This window comes from Apus apus, chromosome 3, assembly GCF_020740795.1.
Source record: "Apus apus isolate bApuApu2 chromosome 3, bApuApu2.pri.cur, whole genome shotgun sequence".
NCBI lineage: Eukaryota > Metazoa > Chordata > Aves > Apodiformes > Apodidae > Apus > Apus apus.
Window position 1 is genome coordinate 105545353 of NC_067284.1, and position 22198 is coordinate 105567550.

General features: G+C 39.3%; 1 protein-coding gene across 7 annotated transcripts in view; it reads right to left on the reverse strand.

Moving 5' to 3' along the window:
* The window catches only part of KIF13B (kinesin family member 13B), a 135606-nt gene that overhangs the window by 72523 nt on the left and 40885 nt on the right, over nt 1-22198 (reverse strand). For 4 of the 7 annotated variants that reach the window (XM_051614374.1, XM_051614375.1, XM_051614373.1 and 1 more), the window contains exons 3-10: nt 10282-10297; nt 7798-7858; nt 6452-6544; nt 5615-5795; nt 5143-5230; nt 3657-3791; nt 1529-1641; nt 994-1105 (exon numbers count right to left, since the gene is read on the reverse strand). In XM_051614374.1, the coding sequence (XP_051470334.1) occupies nt 994-1105; nt 1529-1641; nt 3657-3791; nt 5143-5230; nt 5615-5795; nt 6452-6544; nt 7798-7858; nt 10282-10297 (799 nt within the window). The remainder of the gene's footprint in view (nt 1-993; nt 1106-1528; nt 1642-3656; nt 3792-5142; nt 5231-5614; nt 5796-6451; nt 6545-7797; nt 7859-10281; nt 10298-22198) is intronic. The other 3 variants (XM_051614376.1, XM_051614370.1, XM_051614372.1) reach the window with 2 other exon arrangements.

Genomic DNA, 22198 nt, shown 5'->3' on the forward strand with positions numbered 1-22198 from the left:
TCTTCTTAAGGAAAACACAATTTTAATCTCCACACCTGTGTATAATCTGCAAGTAACTTTTTCTTTCTCAAAGTGTGGTTAAAACATAGGGATGTCAAAGTCAAATAACATCTAACAACATTGGTAAGATGGGCTGAGGAAGCAAAGCAGTGTTCAAGACAACAAAAATCTAGCTAGAGAACCTACAAAAGTAAGTGGACAAAAAAAGGCTGGTGGTGCCAAAAAGCAGTTTCTTCCCCGATTATTTCTTTCTAACAAGTATCTTCATTGCTCCTTGATAACAGGAAGACAGATCACAAGAAAAAAAAGGAAATCTAGTAAGTTAGCCTATGAGACAGGGTTACAAAGCGTCCTGGCAATCAAATGATGAAAGACAAATTTTTTTAACAAAATGACATGTAACAAAAATTAAAATGAAGTCATCTACATATGTCACTTCATTCAGCAATGCTTTAAAATCCAAGTCAACCAAGACCAGTCCAGCTGTACCTGGCAAGATAAAAAGAAAGACAAGCTACCTTTCCTAGCAGGCAAGCTTTTTACAGATAGAAGTGGCTACATTTGTGCTTGCCACTAATTCAGAGAACAGGAGAAATCCAGATGATGACTATACTTAAAATCAAACTTGCACCCCCGAGATTTTTTTTTCATCAGGCTACCATGCTTTATGGTCATTGTATCTAGGGAGTGGGAAGAATAAGGAAACCAAAAGCTTACCTTTTAATTTGACATATATGTAACTCACATTTAACAATTTGTTTTTCCATTTAGACCTTACAGATCTTCATCCAAGTGCCATCACAATACACTCTTTATATATTTAGTCTGTAGAAACACTAATGGCTTACACGTAGCTAATTTTCCAAAGACAATCATGGTTAACATCAAACAGAAAATGAGGCAAAGAGCAGCATTTTTTTTCATTGAATGGGACACTTCTCCCCTTTTCCTCCCTTTCATTTGTCTTTAAAAAAACAAGGACAGAATACTTACTTTAAGTAACCAAGTGAGCACAGAATCCCGATAAGGAACAAATTTGTTCTTGTTCTTGCCAGCAGCCTGATCTGCCAGGGCAGAAATAACCAGCCCAAGTGTCGTGAGGGATCTGCACAGAGAACATAAGCAGCCATTAAAAAGTGTAAGTATTAATCAGTCAAATGTGTATTTATACAGTCACTTTCTCTCTAAAATGTGTTCTGAGGAAAAAGTTGTAGTACAGGTTTGATCATTCTTCTCACAGAAGCTTCAGTCCTTCTTTTCAGCCTTCACAGCCATGTCCTCACCACACAATTATGTGGTAGTTGCAGTAACACAAGTACAGAATGAAAAATGTCCATCATTTTAAGCAGGCAGATCTCTCATTCAAACATCTGAGAGTATTGTATGTCAGAAAGAGAAGTAGAGAGAATGGAAGAAGAAAACTCGCTACAAGAGCTTACACAGACTGTATCCCATTTTACACGTATGCTGTACTTAGCAGGTGTGATTGTATTGAAGAAAAAAGGAAAAGAAATTATCAGAGTCTTACTTGTTAATGTTGCTTCCTTCTTTCAGCCTGTCTCCTGCAGCACCAGTCTTAGTTGCCCTCTCACTACCTGCCAAGTCCACCAGACTCAGTTTGCCCACCTTCTCACCTGATGTCTGCAAAAGGAGCCAGAGACCAGCTACTGTCAGCACACTCAAATTACATAGTCTGATGTATTTTCAAACAAGAATCAAGCTTCACTTCTTGATGTAGATTCTCTGCAGCTGTTTCAACACCTTTGAAAGTCATCAGACTTGAACAGTATCCTGTGGTAACTTACTAGCTGCTGCTTCAAAAGCAGGAGTATTTAAGTGAAGTCAGATGCACAAATACCTTCAATATAGCTCAGAAAGCTTCAGAAGAGAAATACAGTCTCCTAAAAATCGCAGCTTACCAAACTTCTTCTCTGTTTTTCAGAGTATTGAATGAACATGACAAGAAATGTTATAATTCACAAAAATTATTACAATTGCCAAATATCCTAGATCCTTAAGTCTCCTAGAAAGCAATCCAAGATATGTGAGTTACACAGATTTTGTTATAAACCCTTTTATCCCATTTCACCCAAAATGACACTGAAATGCACTGAATTTCGTATATAAATTTGAAGTTGAAGAGTTAACTATCTTTGAGAACATTTTGCTCATGTCATGTTCTTCTTCAGCATCTAGGACTTCACCATCTCAGTATCACAGTTGGAAAGTGCTACATCCCCCTAAATGAACAGGGTAATTAGAACAAACATGCTTTTAAGAAGTTCATCTAAGCTTCTCAAAACACATCAGGCCATAATGATGTGTTATTTCCAAGACTGAAAGGACTAGAAGACAGGAAAACACAGAAATCTGTTCCAGAAGCTCATGCAGTAATCATTGGAAGATGTGGAAGAGACAGAGAAGCAGAACTACCACCTGGCATCCAGGCCATGACCACATAGAAATATGGTAAGTATACAAGTATATTTTGCCACAGCAAAACCAGAATGAATAGCCATGGCAAAAGAAGTACAGCATACGATTGTGTATTTGAAGTGCAAAGGGAGAAAAAAACCACCAGTAAAGAACAAGAAAAACTGTGTGGGTAAGAAGATTGGTGGAGACTGAGAATTAAGGAGGAAAAAATCCAAATGCTCATTATGCTTTATATTGTATTCAAGATTTAGGCTCATACTTAGATTTGCTCCTTAGACACTCAAAGTTTCTCCAAGGCTTTGAAGACTTTAAAGAAATGCCCAAGCACAGAATATAACAACAAAGTTTAAAGAGTTCTTAGTATGGGAGATCTATTTCAGTTCTGGCTTATTACTATTTTCTGTGAGGGATTAAATAATGTTAACATTAACATATTTCACATCCCCCACCAAGGAATATGTATATATAAGGAAATTTAAAGAAAAATACTTTCACACTTAAGTCTCTTTTAGATATTTCACATATATACATAAAAATATTAATGTTGTACAAAGCAAATTTTTTTGCAATGAGTGTTTCTGTTTATAAAGTTGAAAATTTATACATATTTGCATGAAAAAAACCCTTGAAGGAGATTACCAGATACACACTCAGGAGTTCTTCTGGTTTGCATCTACACATTTTACATCCTTAGTGTCTGCTCCAGGTATGTACTACACATGGTTGCTTAAAAGTAAGTATTTCTTCTGTTTAGATTCTAGGATTAGGAGATCCTTCCTGCACATTCCAGCAGGTTTGCTGCTACTTAGGGCCTGCATTTTTGCTTTCCATTTCAAAAAACATACTTCACTTACAAACCTATTAAAATGGATTTCCCTACATTGGGGTACAAACATGAACACTTTAAGGACATAGCCAGACAAAGCCATAGCTAACCTGATCCACTGCTCACAGTGCACAAGGACAGGAGACTGTGGCAAAAGACCTCCTGAGGTCCCTTCCAACCAACATTTCTGTAAGTCTATGAAATATATTCAAGCAAGAGACACATCCAAGCTTAACAAATTCAAGGCCAGGTTGGATGGGGCTTAGAGCAACCTGTTCTAGTGGGAGGTGTCCCGGCCCATGGCAGGGGGGCTGGAACTAGATGATCTTTAAGGTCATAAACAGCTATATGATTCTATGATTAACATTTGGACCTTGCAACCTGTTTTACTTACCCCTGATTGTACATCATAGAGTGTGTGTGTGAGGATAATCTTGAAGACTGCATGGGACCGACTGCTCTCCTCATTCATGTTGGTTGCAGCCACTGTTCGAGATTTGTTGCCCTCTGACATCAAAGACTCAATGTCCTAGATAAAATTTTCACAGCCATAAGCATATCTACGTTAACATTCTTCTCAATTATCTACAGAAACAATCTCATTTTAATAAAAAACAGCAGGCTGCTTATGCATAAAATGTGAGAAAAAAAATACTGTGATCTCCCCTTTAAAGACCAGAAATTACACAATGCTGTGACACACATATTCACCCACTATCTCTACCTAGATATTAAATTATCAACAAAAACAATGGACCTGACTGCATGCAGCAATTCTCAAAAGCAAAGAAAATAGAGAGGAAAGTGCAATTTGTGCTTGAACACTGTAATATTTTAGCCTCAGTTGTCAAAGACGTGGTCTTGAAATCTCTAATACTGACGTAAGGCTCAAAGTTGTATAAAACAGAACCACACTGAACAGGTCATTATGTTCCTCTTACATATAAGAGCTTATCAAGACATCTGACATTTTAAGTTATGATACTTGAGAAAAACACAGCTCCCCTGCTTAAATGTTTTACAGCAATGCTGCAAAATAGTTAAAACTTCGAAGTCTTGGGCTGAAGTTTTATTTAAGCATCTCTAGATGGATGATGCTTAAAAAAAAAACCCAAAAGACAACCAACAAAAGACCACCACAGACCACTTCCAACTTTGTGTGCTGTATTACACAAAGCTGCTGGGCAACACATAAAGGAAAAGCAAGTCGTGTGTCTTGTCCTAACAGCAAGCCCCAAATAGAGGTAGATGAGCACCTGGAGAGACTGCAATAGGAAGGACTGCACCATTTTCATGGTTTGCTTAAGATAACAGAATTCCATCTCCTCTTCTCTCATTTCTCCCACAGTACATTAAAGCTTCTGAGAAATTAGGTCATTTTGTGAATGCATATATAAACATTTACTACCCAGCAAGCAAGTTTCATGCGATGTTCTCAAGTATTTGCCTTGTAAACAACCAATAGCTTACAAAGCCAGTGTGCCTGTGTGCTACTGGTAAGCGAAATCACTAGGCAACTGCATGACAGCCAGAAAGTGACAAAAGGTTTTACTGAAAGCCTGTCTCTGCTAAATTCTAGTTCTGTAATTAATCACAGAATACTTTCTCATGGATACCGCATACACTCATCTCAAGTTTGGGAGGAAAGATGTTTCATTAAATAGTTGAATTATTTCCAGAGTCATTGAATAGTACAGGCTGAAGATGAGCTTCTGCTTTTAACCCTGTTCTCCCCAGTGACCACCATATAGCTCTCTTGCTCTAAAATCCCTGTTAATACCAAGGCAATCAGGAGCAGCTTAATACTTCTGTCTTGTTTAGGGGACACTGCCCTAGTGCTTGAGATGTCAAAACAAGCCTTTCATAAAATTGATCCTTACCTTGTAGCTAGCAACAGCAAGTTTGGATAGGCCATCTACGTAAGGACCGTAAACATTGTGCTCTCTAACTTTTAACGACTGACGGCTTCTGGTTGGAAAAAAAAAGTTATTTATAAGCACATGACTGACTTAAGACAATATTTACAGGAAGTCAGTTTCTCACTGACAGGTCACAAATACCATAATAAAGCAAAGAACAAGGACTACAATGCAAACAAAAACACCTTGTGCCTACACATAAATTGCCAACACAGACTTACTTTTTCACTTCATAAAAGCTAACATTGGGGTGAGTTTACTCCAAACTTTTAGTCTTGCTACTTTATTTTGATTTAAAATTAAAGGACACTGAGATCAGGAAGAAGTGAAAGCCATCCTACACAAATGCCTTAAGTGGGATCCATTAAGGCAAACTGGAAAGGAAGTGTCTATGACAACATATTACAAAGCTGTTGACACTCAAACTACTTACCCTTTTGGGTCAAGAAGATCTCTGACTTTTTCATTGTATATCTCCATGTAGGATACTTCCACTTTGAAACTCTGCTCTTCATTTTCCTCTTTCTGTGCTCTTTCAAAGAGTCCACTGCAAAGCCTAGGGATCAATCCAGGCTGGTCAGCAGTACCCATCATTGTATATGATTTTCCAGATCCTGTGTGAAAGAATCCATGATTAGTGGACAAGTAACAAAGCTGCTTGCTGTTCAGAACATTGAAAGGAAATAGAGGGGAGAGGTAAAAAATAATTTGCATTTCAGTGAAAGATATTTGTGTGTTGGTTTTTTTCTTATTTCAGAGTAACCAAAACACAATTTAGCTAAAGACTACTTAATTAAAGGAGAGACAAACAAAGAAATTCAGTTCAAACTGACAGGGAAGACTTTTTCAGGTAGATGCAGTCACACCATAGAAGACAACCTGCTAACACACACCTATGTGCCATAATGAGAAAAATCAGTTGCACAGACACTCATTTTTGCATATTATATTTAAAATGGCAATTAAAGATTATTCTAACTGCAGCAGCAGGAAATATGAGTGATGCACTGAACTCAAGGACAATCATGATCATTCCAAAGATTAGAATCTAAGGTGTGAGAAATAAGGGTAGCCAGCAGCAACAGACAAAATTCCATTTCTCATCCTGTCCATCTCTTATCTGATGTTACAAAAGAGAAAAACAGTTCTTATCTACTGCAAGGCATTTCTCATGAAACAATGTCTCAACAGCCATGAAAAGAGCCTCCAGTCAGAATGTAAGACCTTTTACATCAACAGTATTTTTTACTTACGTCTGGAAGGGACTTACCAGTCTGCCCATAGGCAAAGATGCAAGCATTATAGCCTTCAAAGGCATTCTGAAGAATATTTTCTCCAAGGCACTTAAAAACAACATCTTGACCTAAGAAATAAACCACACAAGCTAACATTGTAACAAAGCAACAGATTCCCCCCGACCCCTTGATTTGGCTCCTGTTAGAATTATGTAAAAACAAGCAATGAGTGTTTTCCTGCTGTTGTTGCCCAAATAACATTAAGCATCCCCTATTTGCTCTCTCTACAAGAGAAAGGCCATCAGCCATGAGCTGTACTCTGGATTTATGCTACTGTAATTGTGATTATGATGCATATACCTGTATGTGCTTGAAACAACACCCCGTTAATGTTCATATTCAGGAGTTTTATCAGCAGAAATTCTACTACCAGCTGCAGAATTTAATCCCTGGTGAACGACACCAACCCAAGATACACTCAACACATACATGTTAACAACTGCCTCTTGATTTTAATCTAGAATTATTAGTAGAGCACTAGATAATTTTACTGTGTATGTACAAGCAGAACATAAAATAAGTGACACAGGCACCTCCATTAGTTTGAGAAACAAAACACTGACCTTCCTACGTACTTTATATTGCAAAGCATCCCCTTCTCCCAATTCCTCACTAAATTACTATTAATTAATTATTCATTAGGGAAATGAAAACCTAGAAGCATATGCATCTTTTATTTTTCTTGTGATTTTTTTTTAAACAAATGTAAACAAGCTTAACTCATTCCCAATTTTAAGAGAGAACAAGTATGAAAGGAATAGATCACGAGTCCAAATATATTTCATATTTTACCATAACTAATTGCTAACATGTGTCATAACAATACACAGAAAACTTTTTAATTAAATACATTGCACATTCTGACCAGACTACATGAAATCTCATATCCCTGTATTAAATTAGGGTTTTTTAAATGCTCAGTTATTAAGTTATAATACGATGCCAAACTCTGATCAGCACTGTGAAACAGGACATTGCATTTAGCAGCGTTCCTCAAATCCTGAAAAGAAACACATTTGATGCTTTTAAAATAATGGACTTGAGACAGTATTTTAATAAAGATGTAAATATGAGCAACCCATTATTGTACTGGATTTCTCAATTTCATATGCTGCAAACAGGTAGCAGTGCCTATTGCTGTTATCATCTTCAGAGAAGAGAAACAGAAATGTTTGAAGATTTTTGTTTTTCTTTTGACAACAAGCTGTCACACAGGGGAAGGCACTTTGTGCCATATGGTCCATGCCCTTTAGCAAACACTGTATTTTAATTAGATCATTTGCACTTGGGAGAAAACAAGCAAAGCTACAGTAAATATTACCTGCATATTTTTCTTTGACAGATTCATCCATAGACCAAAAGCAGTGATCATAAGCAAACACCTGTAGGAAAATAACCAGTAGAATACCTTATAAAACCTACCAAATCAAGCACATTATCCAAATTTTGACAGCACTGTATTATGCTGGCTAACATCATGCTTCCCAAGGTCATTCTAAGCATAATACACAATCCCAAAGAATTATTTATTTTCTGTGAGTTTGAGCCCTGAACAAACTTTGTTTCTTCCTATATGCAAGCCTGTTCCTTGCTTTTATTTGTTCCTTGTTTTATTTCTTCCTTTCTACTCTGTGAAACCTATTCCATGCTCTCCAAAACCTCTCCATGCGGCAACCAAGTGGATGTCAGGGAGCTCTCCTTCTCCCCCTTGAAACCCATTCTTGCAATTCATTTTTCACAAGACTTGCTATTTTGCAAACTGACAGATGTCCCCTGGCTGTTTCTGCCTAACTTCTCCCCGTGTCTCTTGTCTGCATAAATTAAAAATGTGCCATAGGGCAGGAATGTCTTTCCCTACAAGAGGAATATGTATTTATATACCGCTGACAAACAGAACCTGTTGTCACCAAAGTCTAATACTTGTAAAGAACAATAGAAAGCAAGTAAGTTTTATTATGAGAAAAGTAGCACTATGAACTTTTTAAATAGAAAAGCTTCAATATTGAGGTAAATCCATTCAAATGTCCACAAGCACCTTTCATCACGAAAACTGATCTCCATTAAGATGGTGCATATTTTGGGACCTCAGGCTCAAAAACAGGCAGTTGCAAAAGCAACTGCCCTGGATATGGAAGAAAAAAGTAATTCAGGGTTATATCTGACCTACATTCATACAGGAAAAAATTATTCTTATGAAATAAGAAAAGGGAAGTATTGTGTTGCTCTTCAGCTATTTATTTCTCCCCTAATCTTAACAGAGGCTGTTCTTTCCCCTTTAGATTGCTCCATAGCTGACGTTTGCATCACTTCAAATCATGCAGGCAGAACAAGCACAGCATGTCAGCATCTTCCATCAACATTCTGAACCTTCATTCCTTATGAGGAGAGGCTGAGGGAGCTGGGTCTCTTTAGCTTGGAGAAAAGGAGACTGAGGGGTGACCTCATTAATGTTTACAAATACGTAAGGGGTGAGTGTCAGGGAGATGGAGTTAGGCTTTTCTCAGTGATGACCAGTGATAGGACAAGGGGTAATGGGTGGAAATTGGAGCATAGGAGGTTCAAGGTGAATATACGAAAAAATTTTTTTACTGTGAGAGTGACAGAGCACTGGAACAGGCTGCCCAGGGAGGTTGTGGAGTCTCCTTCACTGGAGACATTCAAAACCCACCTGGATGCGTTCTTGTGTGATGTGCTCTAGGTGACCCTGCTCTAGCAGGGGGGGTTGGACTAGATGATCTTTCGAGGTCCCTTCCAACCCCTAAGATTCTATGATTCCATTATTTCTGAAAATTTCATTGTATCTGTTACCACATTTCCAAGTTGCATTTAGTGAAGTCTGTTGTCTGTATGATAAAGGCCCTAACCTTGAACTACCATCTGCATAGGTGATCAAACTCAACATTACTTCACTAGTAAAGACCGTAAGAACAAAATATGTTGCATCATATCTGTATTAATAATAAGAAAACCCTAAAAAATTACTGAGTTTGTAGTCAATTATCTCAGTTATAGCACTTCCTAGTAGATCACATAGTAGAATCTGAAAAATCATTTAAGGACTCACAGAGCAATAAAGCAAATCTTCCTTGACTATTTATACTAACTAAAAAAATTTAAAAACTATGCAAGAGTTGAAAACCACACTACCAGCACATCCGAGCATACTACCTGCATTTATGAAGATGCTCACTATAGCAAAATCTCTGAAATTTAAATAGCTTATCTTAAAAAATAGGGGTTTTATTCATGTCCCAGTATCAAGAGATAAAATTGTTATTTTACATCCTCTAATAGAGGAAACAGCAGCCTATTTATTAAAAATTAAGGGGCTTTTGTTCTTTGAATGTAGTATGCAATTAAGCATAATATTCCCCCACCTTCAGATAGCATTTAATAAAACATCTTTGGCTATATGATCACATCAATAAAGCTGAAGCCTGGATAGAGATAGGTAGCTGCTTTCCAAATACAGAGTCACAGGATTGTCAAACATAACAACAAAACGAGTTTGCTTTAACAGCAATACCAGAAAATGCTTTTAAAACCCCACAAATAACAAGAAGTCTTCCATTCACAGCCTGTAATGCTGAGTATGTGTGTTCTCATTTGTTCCTGTGACTCATTTTTTGGCACGGGCTGTGCAGTGCTCTTCTGCAGCAAGGAGATGCTTTGAGTTTCTTACCCAACAGCTGATCAACCACAGAGCTGTTTTTCAAAATGCTTTTAATATTTGGAAAACCCAAGACTGACTAAGTGATATGACAGTTTTTCACACACTGATTTAACATGCAATAAAAGCCCTTACCTTTGGTTGGGTCCTACTGTTCCCCGAAGCATCAGGAGCAGAAAGGATTTGGTACAGGGTCAGGGTAAGAAAATGGAAGACAAAAGAAGAACAAAGACTGTTAGTTGTAGTAATTTTAGTTTAATTATTCTGTCATTAATACCTCATCATTGCAATGCTGTATTTTAAAAGTTAATTTCTCTCCTTGGATCTCTCTTTGCTTACAGATCTGAAGTCATTTTATGAACCGGTATGTGTGTCTTTTCAAGAAAAAGGTTTGAGATGCTGCTCTGAATAAGATTTTAAATGCAAAACCACTACTTTCTTCATACTGCCACCATCTCCTCCTCCTTATTCTCTGCAAGTTCTTTTTTTCTTGTGACATCTCCCTCTCTCTCTAGTTTTGTGGGTGTTCCTGCCTCTTAAAAACAAAGTACTCAAGCAACATAAAAATTTCCAAAACCACCTGAACAGGAACTTCAGGAGAGTTATTCAAGAGGAAATTTCAGAGTCCAGCTGGACTTGCCCAACTCAGTTCTCTCACAGTTGATGGGACAACAGAGGAAACATTTGTTTCCTTAAAAGTATGAGCAGAGAGCAGCAATTCCTTTAATCTGTTACATGCATTGGTTTCTTGGGTTGTTTTGGGTTTTTTTGGTGGTGCTTTTGTTGTTGTTTTTTATGGTGTTAGTTTGTGGGTTTTTTTAAACAACAATCACAAAATTACTAGAGTGACCTTTAAAATAACAGCACAGCATCAGCCAATGCCCTGACAGCAGGTTATGCAGCCTCCCCATATACAGAAGACTGGAGAAATGCAGCAGACACATAACAATGAAGAATCAATATTTCCCTTTTCCTGGACCTTCCAAATGAGATTAGGAAGCTCTTGACAGCAACAACAAGTAAAGTTTTGTGACAAGCATTGCTGATTTCTTTTGAACAGAGCAGAAGAAAGACATGGGAGCCAAAAAGGATTACTCTCAAGAGCTCTTGCTGCTTGTATGGGTTGAGAAGCAACTTTAAAAATTGGAATTTTTCCGCATTACTTCTCAAGAATAATTATTTATTAAGCGGGTCCATAATCTGTTTTTACTCAGGCTTGGATCTAATGTGCACATCTGCTTGACATAACAGCAATGATGGTGACTTTGGATAGCAGCAGTCACTAAGACCCCCTACACAGGATCATTATTTAAGTCAAGGTTACCCCTTGACAGCCATGTCACAGGGTCATTCAAGCAAGCAATAACAGCATGACCACTTTGCTCCTGCCATCTGCCTGGGATAGAATAAAAGCCCTCCCAGAGTCCTTGACAGCATGCCTGGTGCAGGCTCTCGACTGTGCTGCTTTTGGGTGGGTTGTAGATATGAAGGCACATGGAGGGAATCCCCTTCACCAGGGTATTTGATCCAGACACAGAAGACACCAGAGAACCTGTCAGGATTACTCTAAGAGAGACAAGAGCATTTTCTTGGCTCTCTGAAATGCTAGTGGAGCATTTTGCTGGAGGACTTCACTGGAAACTGCTGTGTGGCTTTTAGGGGTGCTCCTGCTTATTCCTATTCTTACAGGAATCACAGAATCATGCTGGTTAGAAAAAACCTTTAAGGTCATTGAGAGCAACCATATCCTAACTCCACCAACCATTAACCTAACTCTACCAAGCCCAACAGGAAGATCATCCTCATTGCAAAACAGAAGATAGCAAGCCTGGATTCCGAGTTTGAGTTTAGCACCCAGACATGTGATACCGTTCATAATTCAGTGAGCTGTTACATTCCCCAACCATTTTCATATATTGCAACAATACAGTTGATGTTTCCAGCCCTCAATACAGGAGGTATTACTGAGTATTTGGATTAAAACAACAGCAAGGATATAATCTCAGATAACATATACCATTTTAAGAGGATGGATTATGCTAGGCTGTGTGAATCATCAAGCTTAGTTCAGACTAAAGGTCTTAAGCATCTCATTTTCTGAAGAGCTGCACTAACACACAAACCCATGTCTCACAGCCTCACTTAATCCAAACATGACCAAACAGAAGCCCTACATCTAAGAAACCCAGTGTACAGTGTTTAGGATACAGCACAGATATCTAGAGCTGGAGCTTGTTCTGTGTAATTTAGACCAAGAAAATAAATTGGACAAATGTTTCCCTAAAGAAAGCTTTAAGAATGAATCCTGTATTATGCACATTGTACTGGGCACACATGAACCCATTGATGCTGCAGCAACACGCTGCAATAGCTGGGCCCAGAAACCCAGGAAAAGATTTTCAGCCTGATGCAAAATCCCATGGCAAAGGAATAGAAATGGGGATACAGCACCCATGGCAGTCTGCGTAGCTACAAGCACACACTGGAAGTGCTGGGTGTTTAGAGAAGATTCCATGCCCAATTATGGTGCACTGCTATAGTCATAGAATGGTGGGGGTTGGAAGGAACCTCTGGAGATCATCCAATCCAACCCCCTCGCCAGAGCAGGTTCTCCTATATAGGGTTGCACAGAATGGTGTCCAGGTGGGTTTTGAATGTCTCCGGAGATGTAGACTGCAAAACTGCTCTGGGCAGCCTGTTCCAGTGCTCTGCTACCCTCAAAGTGAAGAAGTTCCTCCTCTTGTTTAGACAGAACTTCCTATGTTCAAGTTTGTGCCTGTTACCTCTCGTCCTGTCACTGAGCACCCACCAAAAAAAGACTGGCCCCTTCCTCCTGACACCTACCCTTTAAGTATTTATAAACATTGATAAGATTCCCCCTTAGTCTTTTCCAGACTAAAAAGACCCAAGTACCTCAGCCTTTCCTAATAAGAGAGGTTGTTCTAGTCTCCTAGTCATCTTTGTAGCCTTTTCCTGTACCGTCTCCAGCAGTTCTCTATCCTTGAGCTGGAGAGCCCAGAACTGGACACAGTATTCCAGATGTGGCCTCATCAGGGCAGAAGAGATGGGGAGGACAGCCTCCCTTGACCTGCTGGACACACTCTTCTTGATGCACCCCAGGATGCCATTGGTCTTCTTGGCCACTAGGGCACATTGCTGGCTCATGGTCATCCTGTTGTCCACCAGGACTCCCAGGTCTTTTTCCACAGAGCTACAGTCCACCCCAGAGGTGATGAAAAGGTAAACAACAAGCAACAGCATCACTTCTAGAGCAGGGGATAATCTCCTACAACAAAAGACCCATGACAGCAACATACGCAAAAAACATTTCCTGTGGTTAAGGCTGGCATTAGAAAAAAAACCCTGAGGATCCCAGTATTGACAACCTGTAATAGCAAATAATAGTAACAAACCACAAGTAGCTCTACAGCAGAAAAGATCACATACAGTGGTGTCACCTGCAAACTGCTCCCATGAAAACCCATGTCCAAACCAGTGTCTGCAATACAGAGACTGAAAAGGAGCACACAGAGAAATGATCATTGCAGAACTTACAAAGCACCCATCCAAAGGTTATCCAGCGGTTTTCCCCAAGGATGCTGCCATTTCAGAGGTGCAGACAGGACTTGCTTATCGCTCCTTGGCTGACAGCCTGTAAGTCACATCTCTCTCAAATGCAGCTGAAAGGTCCAGGACAGCAAGGGAAATCTTATCTTTTAGCTACAGAAGGATGTCAGAACAACGTTTTCATCTACATATTTTCACTTGAATCCAGACTGACAGGACTTTACTTTGCCAATTCCCCGCTTTTATCTTTTTCCATCTCAATGTGGAACACAAGTAGGGTGGATCCAATATATCTACGGTTTCTAACATTAAAAAAGGAGAAAGAGAATACGCTAAAACAATTGCCTATGATTACCACTATTTTATTAGCTGCAGCCAAGTGAATATATATGCTGTTTCAAGAGTGAATGACGACACATAGCTCTAAGAAATGACTTATTTTAAAGCCAGTTCTAACACGGTATAAGCTTCTTGACCCGGTGACATTTGTTTTCATATAAAAATGCTAGTATTTTCACAGATTTTATGCACAATTTAAATGCCAAATAATACTGGAGTAATTCCCAGCTGAGACCATCAATAGATGCCCAACACCACTACTAATTGTGTGTGTTGTTTTTTTTTAAAAAAAAAAACATAATCTCCAATGATTAAATTATACAATCAGGCACAATGAACTACTGCATTCAGCTGTAGCTATTAGTGCTATTTTAGTAATATCTCAGATCAGTTTTTACTCTGATTTTCCAGGTTAAAACGGAGAAGGACCATATAGTGAACTTAAGTATTTAAGAGATTTTGAAACACCACAGCAAATGAGTGGAGGTGAAACACTCCTGGGAAGAGGCAAGGAGAGCACAGCCCTTATCTCTTCTGTCTGGCTGACCCAGCAGCTCACAGATAGCAGCCAGCTGGCAAACCAGCACATGCTCTAAATCAGTCATAGCACATCCTGCTTCTTGCTTAAATCAGAAATGGGCAGATGGGGCAAACGGGAGAAAAAAGGTGGGAGGTGTCAAGTCAGGAAGCAGGGGAGAGAGACAGAGAGGCCATAGGACATGATCTGACAAGCCAGGCTTTGTTGGTTTTTTTTTCCTTTCTGTTTTGTTTTGTTTTTTTTTTTTAAAAAAAAGAACATTTCCTATGCCAACAGTAACCACAACAACATTCAAACCATAAATTTGGCTGATACTGCTCAGTGGCACAAGGCTATGCTGGATTTAGGGAAATGAAACATAACATTTTACCATTTTCAGAAGCTTCTAGAAAAGCAAAATATAATAAGAATTTGAAGGTTAAAAAAGGGGAGAAGGAACAAATATAACAGTAACTATGAATTAGGGAAGTCCCAGCAAATCCCCAGAAATTTTTGTTGCTTTCCACTTTCAATCTTCCATAATCATTGCAAAAACAAACATATCAGATTCCAATGTAATTATTGCTATTTTATGCCCTTCAGTGGGAACTGCTCAGCATAAACTCTAGACAGTAGCTAAAAATGCAACTAGGAAAACATACTGATGAGGAAAAACTACTTGGGGCTTAACAGCAGAAAGCTGTTGGTGTCTCTGAGCAATCACTCTGTAAGACAACATCTTTATGCTCCCATCTGGGTTAGTTTGCCTTAAATCAATCTGTATTCACACATTTTATTAAAAGTGAAGTTAGCATCCTGTGTCACAGTAATTTATCCTTTGGATGCAAGAACAGCTCCTCTTCGTAGCAAGTTTATTTTTTTAAAAGTTTGTACAGATGTAGCCCTATCCACCGTGCTTCTGATACTTCTTAAATGTGTTATCAGGTAAACTAGTCATAGCCCACGTTCACAGACCCTGCTAGGACACTCATGTCCATAATGCCCACTCCATATTTCCAAGCAAATCTGGAGGAGAAATGCTCTAACTACACCTTCACTCTTGCTCAGTGCAGATGGGAATATCAACACAACAGGACAAGCAGGCCCAGACCTGGTCTTGGTATTGAGCCAAAAGAAAGAAACTGCAACATACCAACTAAAGGACAAGTGTCTGATGACCTCCAGAGGTCCCTTCCAACTTCAGCCATTCTGGGATTCTATGATTTTATTAATAATCTGTTGCAGATAGAAGAAGTACAGTAACCATGCTGGGTTCTGACACAAATGCATAATAATTCAGCTGTTCCCTGGAACTAAATAACTAACGCTACACTGGGCAGAATTAGTTATCCCCAAGGGTCTTTCCTTCCTTTCCCCAGGTAAGTATGCCCTAAATAGCACCTGTATGAAAAACTTTGAACTATAATGCCCAGTTTCTCTTGTGGCTTCAGAGTATTTTCCCTTCCTCCTTCTAAGTCACCTGCCATGAGCTTTACCACTCAGACCTCTGGGGAAAAGTAACACCCAACACAGCAGGGTAAGGATGCTCGGGAACACCTCAGAAAAAACAAATATCACATTCACAGAACACTTAGCACAGAGCTCTACTAAGCAAATGTAGGCTGTGTTTGAAGACCAGTGGGTTAAAAGGTAACTGCTTTCATGGACTGAAAGCAGGCTGAAACAAGACTATTGAGTTTGACCCCTGGCTATAACCTCGGAGGGTAAATACTGGGTACAGATAGACCGCGTACCAAAAGGGTCTGTGCGTCACTCGCTGTCTTGGCATTAAATACCTGCCTGTAACAGGAGGCAGGATTTAACAAACCACTACTCTGCAGACTTTGAAATAACAGGGCTTATGATTTTCAAGTTTAACTTCCACCATGAAGAAGCAAATACATTCTCCACTGTATTACAGGAGCTTCCGAGTGTGGAGAAGCTGATATGGTTTTTAGGAATTACTGAAGAGCTCTAGCACCAGCAATTCTCAAGGCAGACAACTTCAGGCACACCAGAGAAGGATACAGGCACAAAAAAAAAAATAAAAATCAAGATGTTGGGTTTTTGGACATTTAGGAGCCCAGTCATCTTTCTGAAGCAGATTCTTTAACTGGTAACATTTTTTATTATTATTATTTTTTGTTAGCTTTTTGAAAAGACGGCAGTTAGTCAGAAAAGACACTGCAATGTTCAGAGTTTTACTGTTAAATTTCAGCTGCAAAATTTCTTCCCTGGCATAAAAGAAAGACAACCAATGGTGAAATAAAATTATTTCATTAGTGTACTAGCACAGACATAACTGGAAGACAGCAGTATGACAACCAATAAGAAATAGAATTCATTGAGAAGTTGTTTCCTCTCTTTCCACATACCAGACAAATACAACTTTCGACATATTTTGCTGCAGCTAGGTATAAAATGAGAGGAAAATTCAACTAAATCAAGTTTGATCACTTCAGGATTCTATATCCTATGATACTGAGAAATACATTTCTCTGAATATTTCAAAAGATAAAATTGCGTTTAACAGTTTATAAATATTCTTCCCCAATTTTTACACGTAGACCAAGCAGTATCAAAATGTTAAGTCCTACTAGACTCTGATTTCTTTATGATATATCCTCCAATTAATACTTATTCTTGCAGAGTCTCAATTTTACCTCCATAACAATACTGAGCTCTTTGGGTGAAAAGCTGGGTGCTGCCCTATTTGAGCAAAAGATTTTTTTGCTAACAGAAACAGTCTCTTCAAAACAAAATCCCCAAATACATCAAAGAAAATGTTAAAGAGCATACAGAATTCAAAGCCTACACTTGTGTAGCTAAAAGGAACGAAAGTAATCGCTGTTACTTGGAAAATTCCTCCAGTGCTCCAAGGCATTCCAGGCATAGCTGGTAGTTACTTAGTTTCTACTGACACAACTAATTTTTGTCAGCTCACTCACTCAAAAAAAAAAAAAAAAAAAGAGAAAAAAAAAGGCCTGAAAAGCAAGAAGCAAGAACTAGGGCAGAACAGCAGCTCTGTGGGTTTGGGGTGTTTTCTAGTTGGAGCTAAATTTTCTGTATTGTTAAGTCTCTGTACAATAATCTGCTTAGTCTTGACCACATTCAAGTGGTGCATGTATCCCATAAAGCTTGTGTTATGACAAGGGGATTAAAACTTTATCCTTTTGTTTGTAAACACTTAGATGTTCAGGATACTATTGTGCTCTAGAGAATGTCTGGTGAACAGCCAGTACCCAAACTTTCAATTACTATTGTGAATTTCAATATTGTTTTAATAGAGCCTGATGTAGCTACCAATTTATAACCATGGGAGGGAGGAAAAAAAATCCCTTTTATGATTTGGCAGCCTATTAACCCCACTGATAAATCTCCAAATGGAAAGACCATGTCCCAGCTCTGGAATTTGGCTGAAAACCTGTTCTGCCTCTGGGAAAACTGCATAACTTACTTTAGTGAAAGGCCATCTCCAGCCAGCCCAGGAGGTGTGTGCTGAGCTCCCACAGAGGCAGACAGCACAGCATGTGTGTAGAGATGTATAGACACATGTATGATAATTGTGTTCTACAGCAACTAATGCAGGCATCAGTACTCTCAGTGCTCTCATCCAGTGTAACCTTTAGCTTGAGGGAAGGAGCTAAAAAGCCAAATCACTGTTGTAAAGGATTAATCCTAGAACAATTGACTGTAAACTGTGGAAAGCAAAGGGTTTACACTCAAAGCAAGCATTAAAATGCCCACACAAGCCATAGGCATTTGGATAAACCTGCCATATTGCAAGCTACCAAATCACTGGGAAGCCTTTTACAGGGAAATCTCTACACCTGGTGGAAAACTAATGGGGTATTTGCATAGAAAATCCTGATGCAAACACAGTTACTTGCTGCACAGTTAGTTTCAACAACAGTATTTTACGAATAGGGGGAGCCAGGCTGTTTTCACGGCAGAACAGAGTCTGCACAGTGGTTGTATGAGCAAACTTGTGCCATTAGAATTACATTAGGATATTTATCATCAGAAGAAATCCTGAAACACTTCACAGAGCAGGCCTCAGTAAAGAGGGGGTTGTATGGCTGTATGAAGAACGAAACAAGCTCTACACATCAGAGTCTGACATCTTAGAATTCTTCAAGATCATCATCAGATGTACCTCAAATGTTGTGGCAACAAACAGCTGATTCTGGATTTCCCTTCTCCTGCAAAAAAACCCCCACAAACTCCTTTTATCTGTGATATAAAAACCTAACAGCTATTTTTTTCTTCTTGCTAAACTATTGCTTGAAAATATACACTTGCAGAGCTTTTTCATTCTGAAGTACAGGTTGGTTTTGGGGGTATTTTTGTTTTTAAAAAGCATTTTACTTTCCAATTAGATGAGCTTCAGCCTACCCCCTTCACTGTCCCCAAGCCACAGGCTCCCTACTTCCAAGAGGATCCAAGACGCTCAGTAAAAGGTTTAGTTTACACTGGTAGCCCCAGACCCTACCAATATAAAGAATTAATCTGCTATTAATGCAGGAAACATGTTATGAAATCCCAGGTTCAGAACGGCCACCATTCTGTTGGGTCTTTTTGGTTTTGGTTTGGGGGTTTTTGTGAGCAAGTTGACAATTCACTGTGCAACACACAGTGTAACTTTGATGAAAAGGTAACCTGCAGAAAAAGAAAAACTGAAAAGAAAAACATCGTCCACCAACGTAGATTAGGGGTTGACCTGCTAGAAAGCAGCCCCATGGAAAAGGACCTTGCAGTCCTGGTGGACAACAAGTTATCCATGGGACTGCAATGTGCCCTTGTTGCCAAGAGAGCCTATAGCACCCTGGGATGCATTAAGAACAGTGTGTCCAGCAGGTCGAGGGAGGTTCTCCTCCCCCTCTACTCTGTCCTCGTAAGACCACATCTGGAGTGCTGAGTCCAACAGAGAGCTATGAGGATGATTAGGGACTGGACTATCTGTCATACAAGGAGAGGCTAAGAGACCTGGGGCTGCTTGGTCTTGAGAAAAGAAGACTGACAGGGGATCTGACTAATGTCTATAAATATCTGAAGGGTGGGTTTCAAGAATGGGCTAGTCTCTTTTCAGTGGTGCCCTGTGACAGGATGAGGGGAAACAGCACCAACTTACAATACAGGAAGTTTCACCTCAACATGAGGAAAAACTTCACTGTGGGGCTGATGGAGCACTGGGACAGGCTGCCCAGGGATGTTGTGGAGTCGCCTTTTCTGGAGACTTTAAAGACCCGTCAGGACGCGCTCCTGTGTGATCTGCCCTGGGTGTTCCTGCTGCAGCAGGGGGGTTGGACTTGATGATCTTCAGAAGTCCCTTCCAACCCCTATGATTCAATGATTTAGACCTCCTTAACTCTATCTTCTTCATTGTAAGATTTGAAAGTGCCTAGTCTGAAAAGGTAAGGTTTTTCCTACACTTATTTTTGTGGGTGGCAGGTGAGATTTAGGAGAGCTCAAGAAAATTACAACTATTACATTCTTTATCAGCAACTTTCTTCAACTCCTTGAAATTAAATACACCAAGCACATTTATAAAACAACTAAAAATTACTAGAACACTGAGAATTTTCACCATAAATTTAATAGGAGTATAGTTTTTTAATTCATTTTTTTTTTAGGCTTTTCCAACATCAAACAGCCATGCCTTATTTCTACAGCTATAAAAAAATTTGTTTTAACTTCAATGTGTAAGTTTGTGTGTGCATTTATGGCAGAGCTGCTAGGGCAGAGGACCTGTCACCAGGGCTTTTGGGGAAAAAGAAATATCTTTCAAAACAACTTTTTTCTGCATCTGTTTTCAGTTAGCTAGAGAAGTCTAGAGCAATATTTTTGAAAGATTTGTTTAATTCTTCTCGCTTCAACAGTGAGAAGGCTTACTGCAGCTCCTTGCTGCAAGATGCTTTTTCTTACTAACTCAGCAAAAGGGTAAAAGTTGGGAACAAGCCAAATTAATGCCAGCACCTCCTCCACCCATAGAAACTGCACCAGACAACTTCCCAGGCCCCCTCCCTGCTCACTTCCCTTGTGTAGGATTTGAGAACTGTCAACGCTCCGTCTCTTCAGAAAGAGAAACATGCTGACATCCACAGAAATTTCTAAGGGGAGTCTATGGGCAGCTAGAAGTAAAAATAAAGGTGGGAAAGGGGGGTGGGGGAGATAGAAGTCCTCTGTGAGCACCTAGGAATGAGAACAAATGTTTTTAATCCATGAAAAGGCATTTTAAGGACCTTTTCAGTGCTATACTTCCTTCATTTTTAGATCAGGCAGCTGTATCATCGAATTCATAAACTCATTACAGTCTCTACCTTAAACCAGTTTGAGTTTGTCTGTCTTTCTTGAAAACAGAAATACATCATCCAGAATGATTTCGGAAGAGAGCTGATATTTTTCCACAGACTTGGTTATATTTATACACACAAATCTATGCACAAATTGTACATCCAATATAATTTGACAAAAAGAAAGAATCTACTTCGGCATCTCTCTGCCTCAAATAAGGAAGAGAAAAAAATAGTCCATGATAAAGAGCAAGAGCCGATTCACAGGAGTATGAAAGGATCTGCAGGCATTGGACGCTCCAAGTCTCCACAGTAGCCCACCCTCCTATGAAGGGGGCAAGTTAGGGAAATTCCTGTAAGGAGTCTTCAACCAAGGGAAATAATTTCTCAAGAGCATCCCTCTAAACAGAACATGCAGAAGAGGTGCCTCTCCTTTGCTTAACTGTCTCTGAGTAGTTGCTAATTCCCTACCTACTCTCCTTCCACTGAACTACTCAGGGCATTAAGAACCTCTAGAATACCTGCTACCAGATATTTTCTACTGTAAAGACCACATTCCCAAAGAACTTCGTAAGTTACCTCATGATTGTCCACAGATTTTGTGGTAGCTAATCACAAAGACTGCAACTGAGGAGACACCTTTCAGCTCAGTGGTCTAAGCAATAAGTCAAACCTCCTCCTTCACTGTGTCTTACGGTTCCATGAACTTGACTTGTTTTCTAGTGAAGAGTAATATCCTCCTCTTTGAAAAGGGTGATGCCTATTTGAGGAGACACGTGGACTCACTTCTCCAACTTCTTTAGCAAGTCCATCAGCCATTAAGCAAGTAAGTAACTTTTGAAATGGCTGTGGTTCAAAGAGAACACTGCTGCCACCCCATTATGTAAAGAAATGAGTCTTAATGTTGTGTTTGGTACACACACCACGTGTGTACATCTACAGGGTTGGGAATTTCACTGGTTATCTTGTCCAGTTACTTTCTGAATCTCAGTGCAATTTTGGCATCACTAGGTATTCAGCTGTTGAAGAGGGCAATTTTGGGGAGACACACAGTACAAAACTTTATACCTCAGTCTCATTTTTGGCAAGTCCAGAATCAGTCAGCTCCTAAGCAAAGCACTACTTTCATGTGGCAAGCCTATTCACAGCCTCTTTTGGATCCAACTGTAAATCAGGAACTCAAACAGTATTTAAAACTCCACACACACACACACGAAACCACAAATTATGTTTATCTAGTTGTGTATGGAGGAGAAAGATAAGGGCTGTAGGCATGAAGGGTTCATCATTAACACAGAAGTTATTTGTCTTGCCTCCATGGTTCAGTAACTGCCTG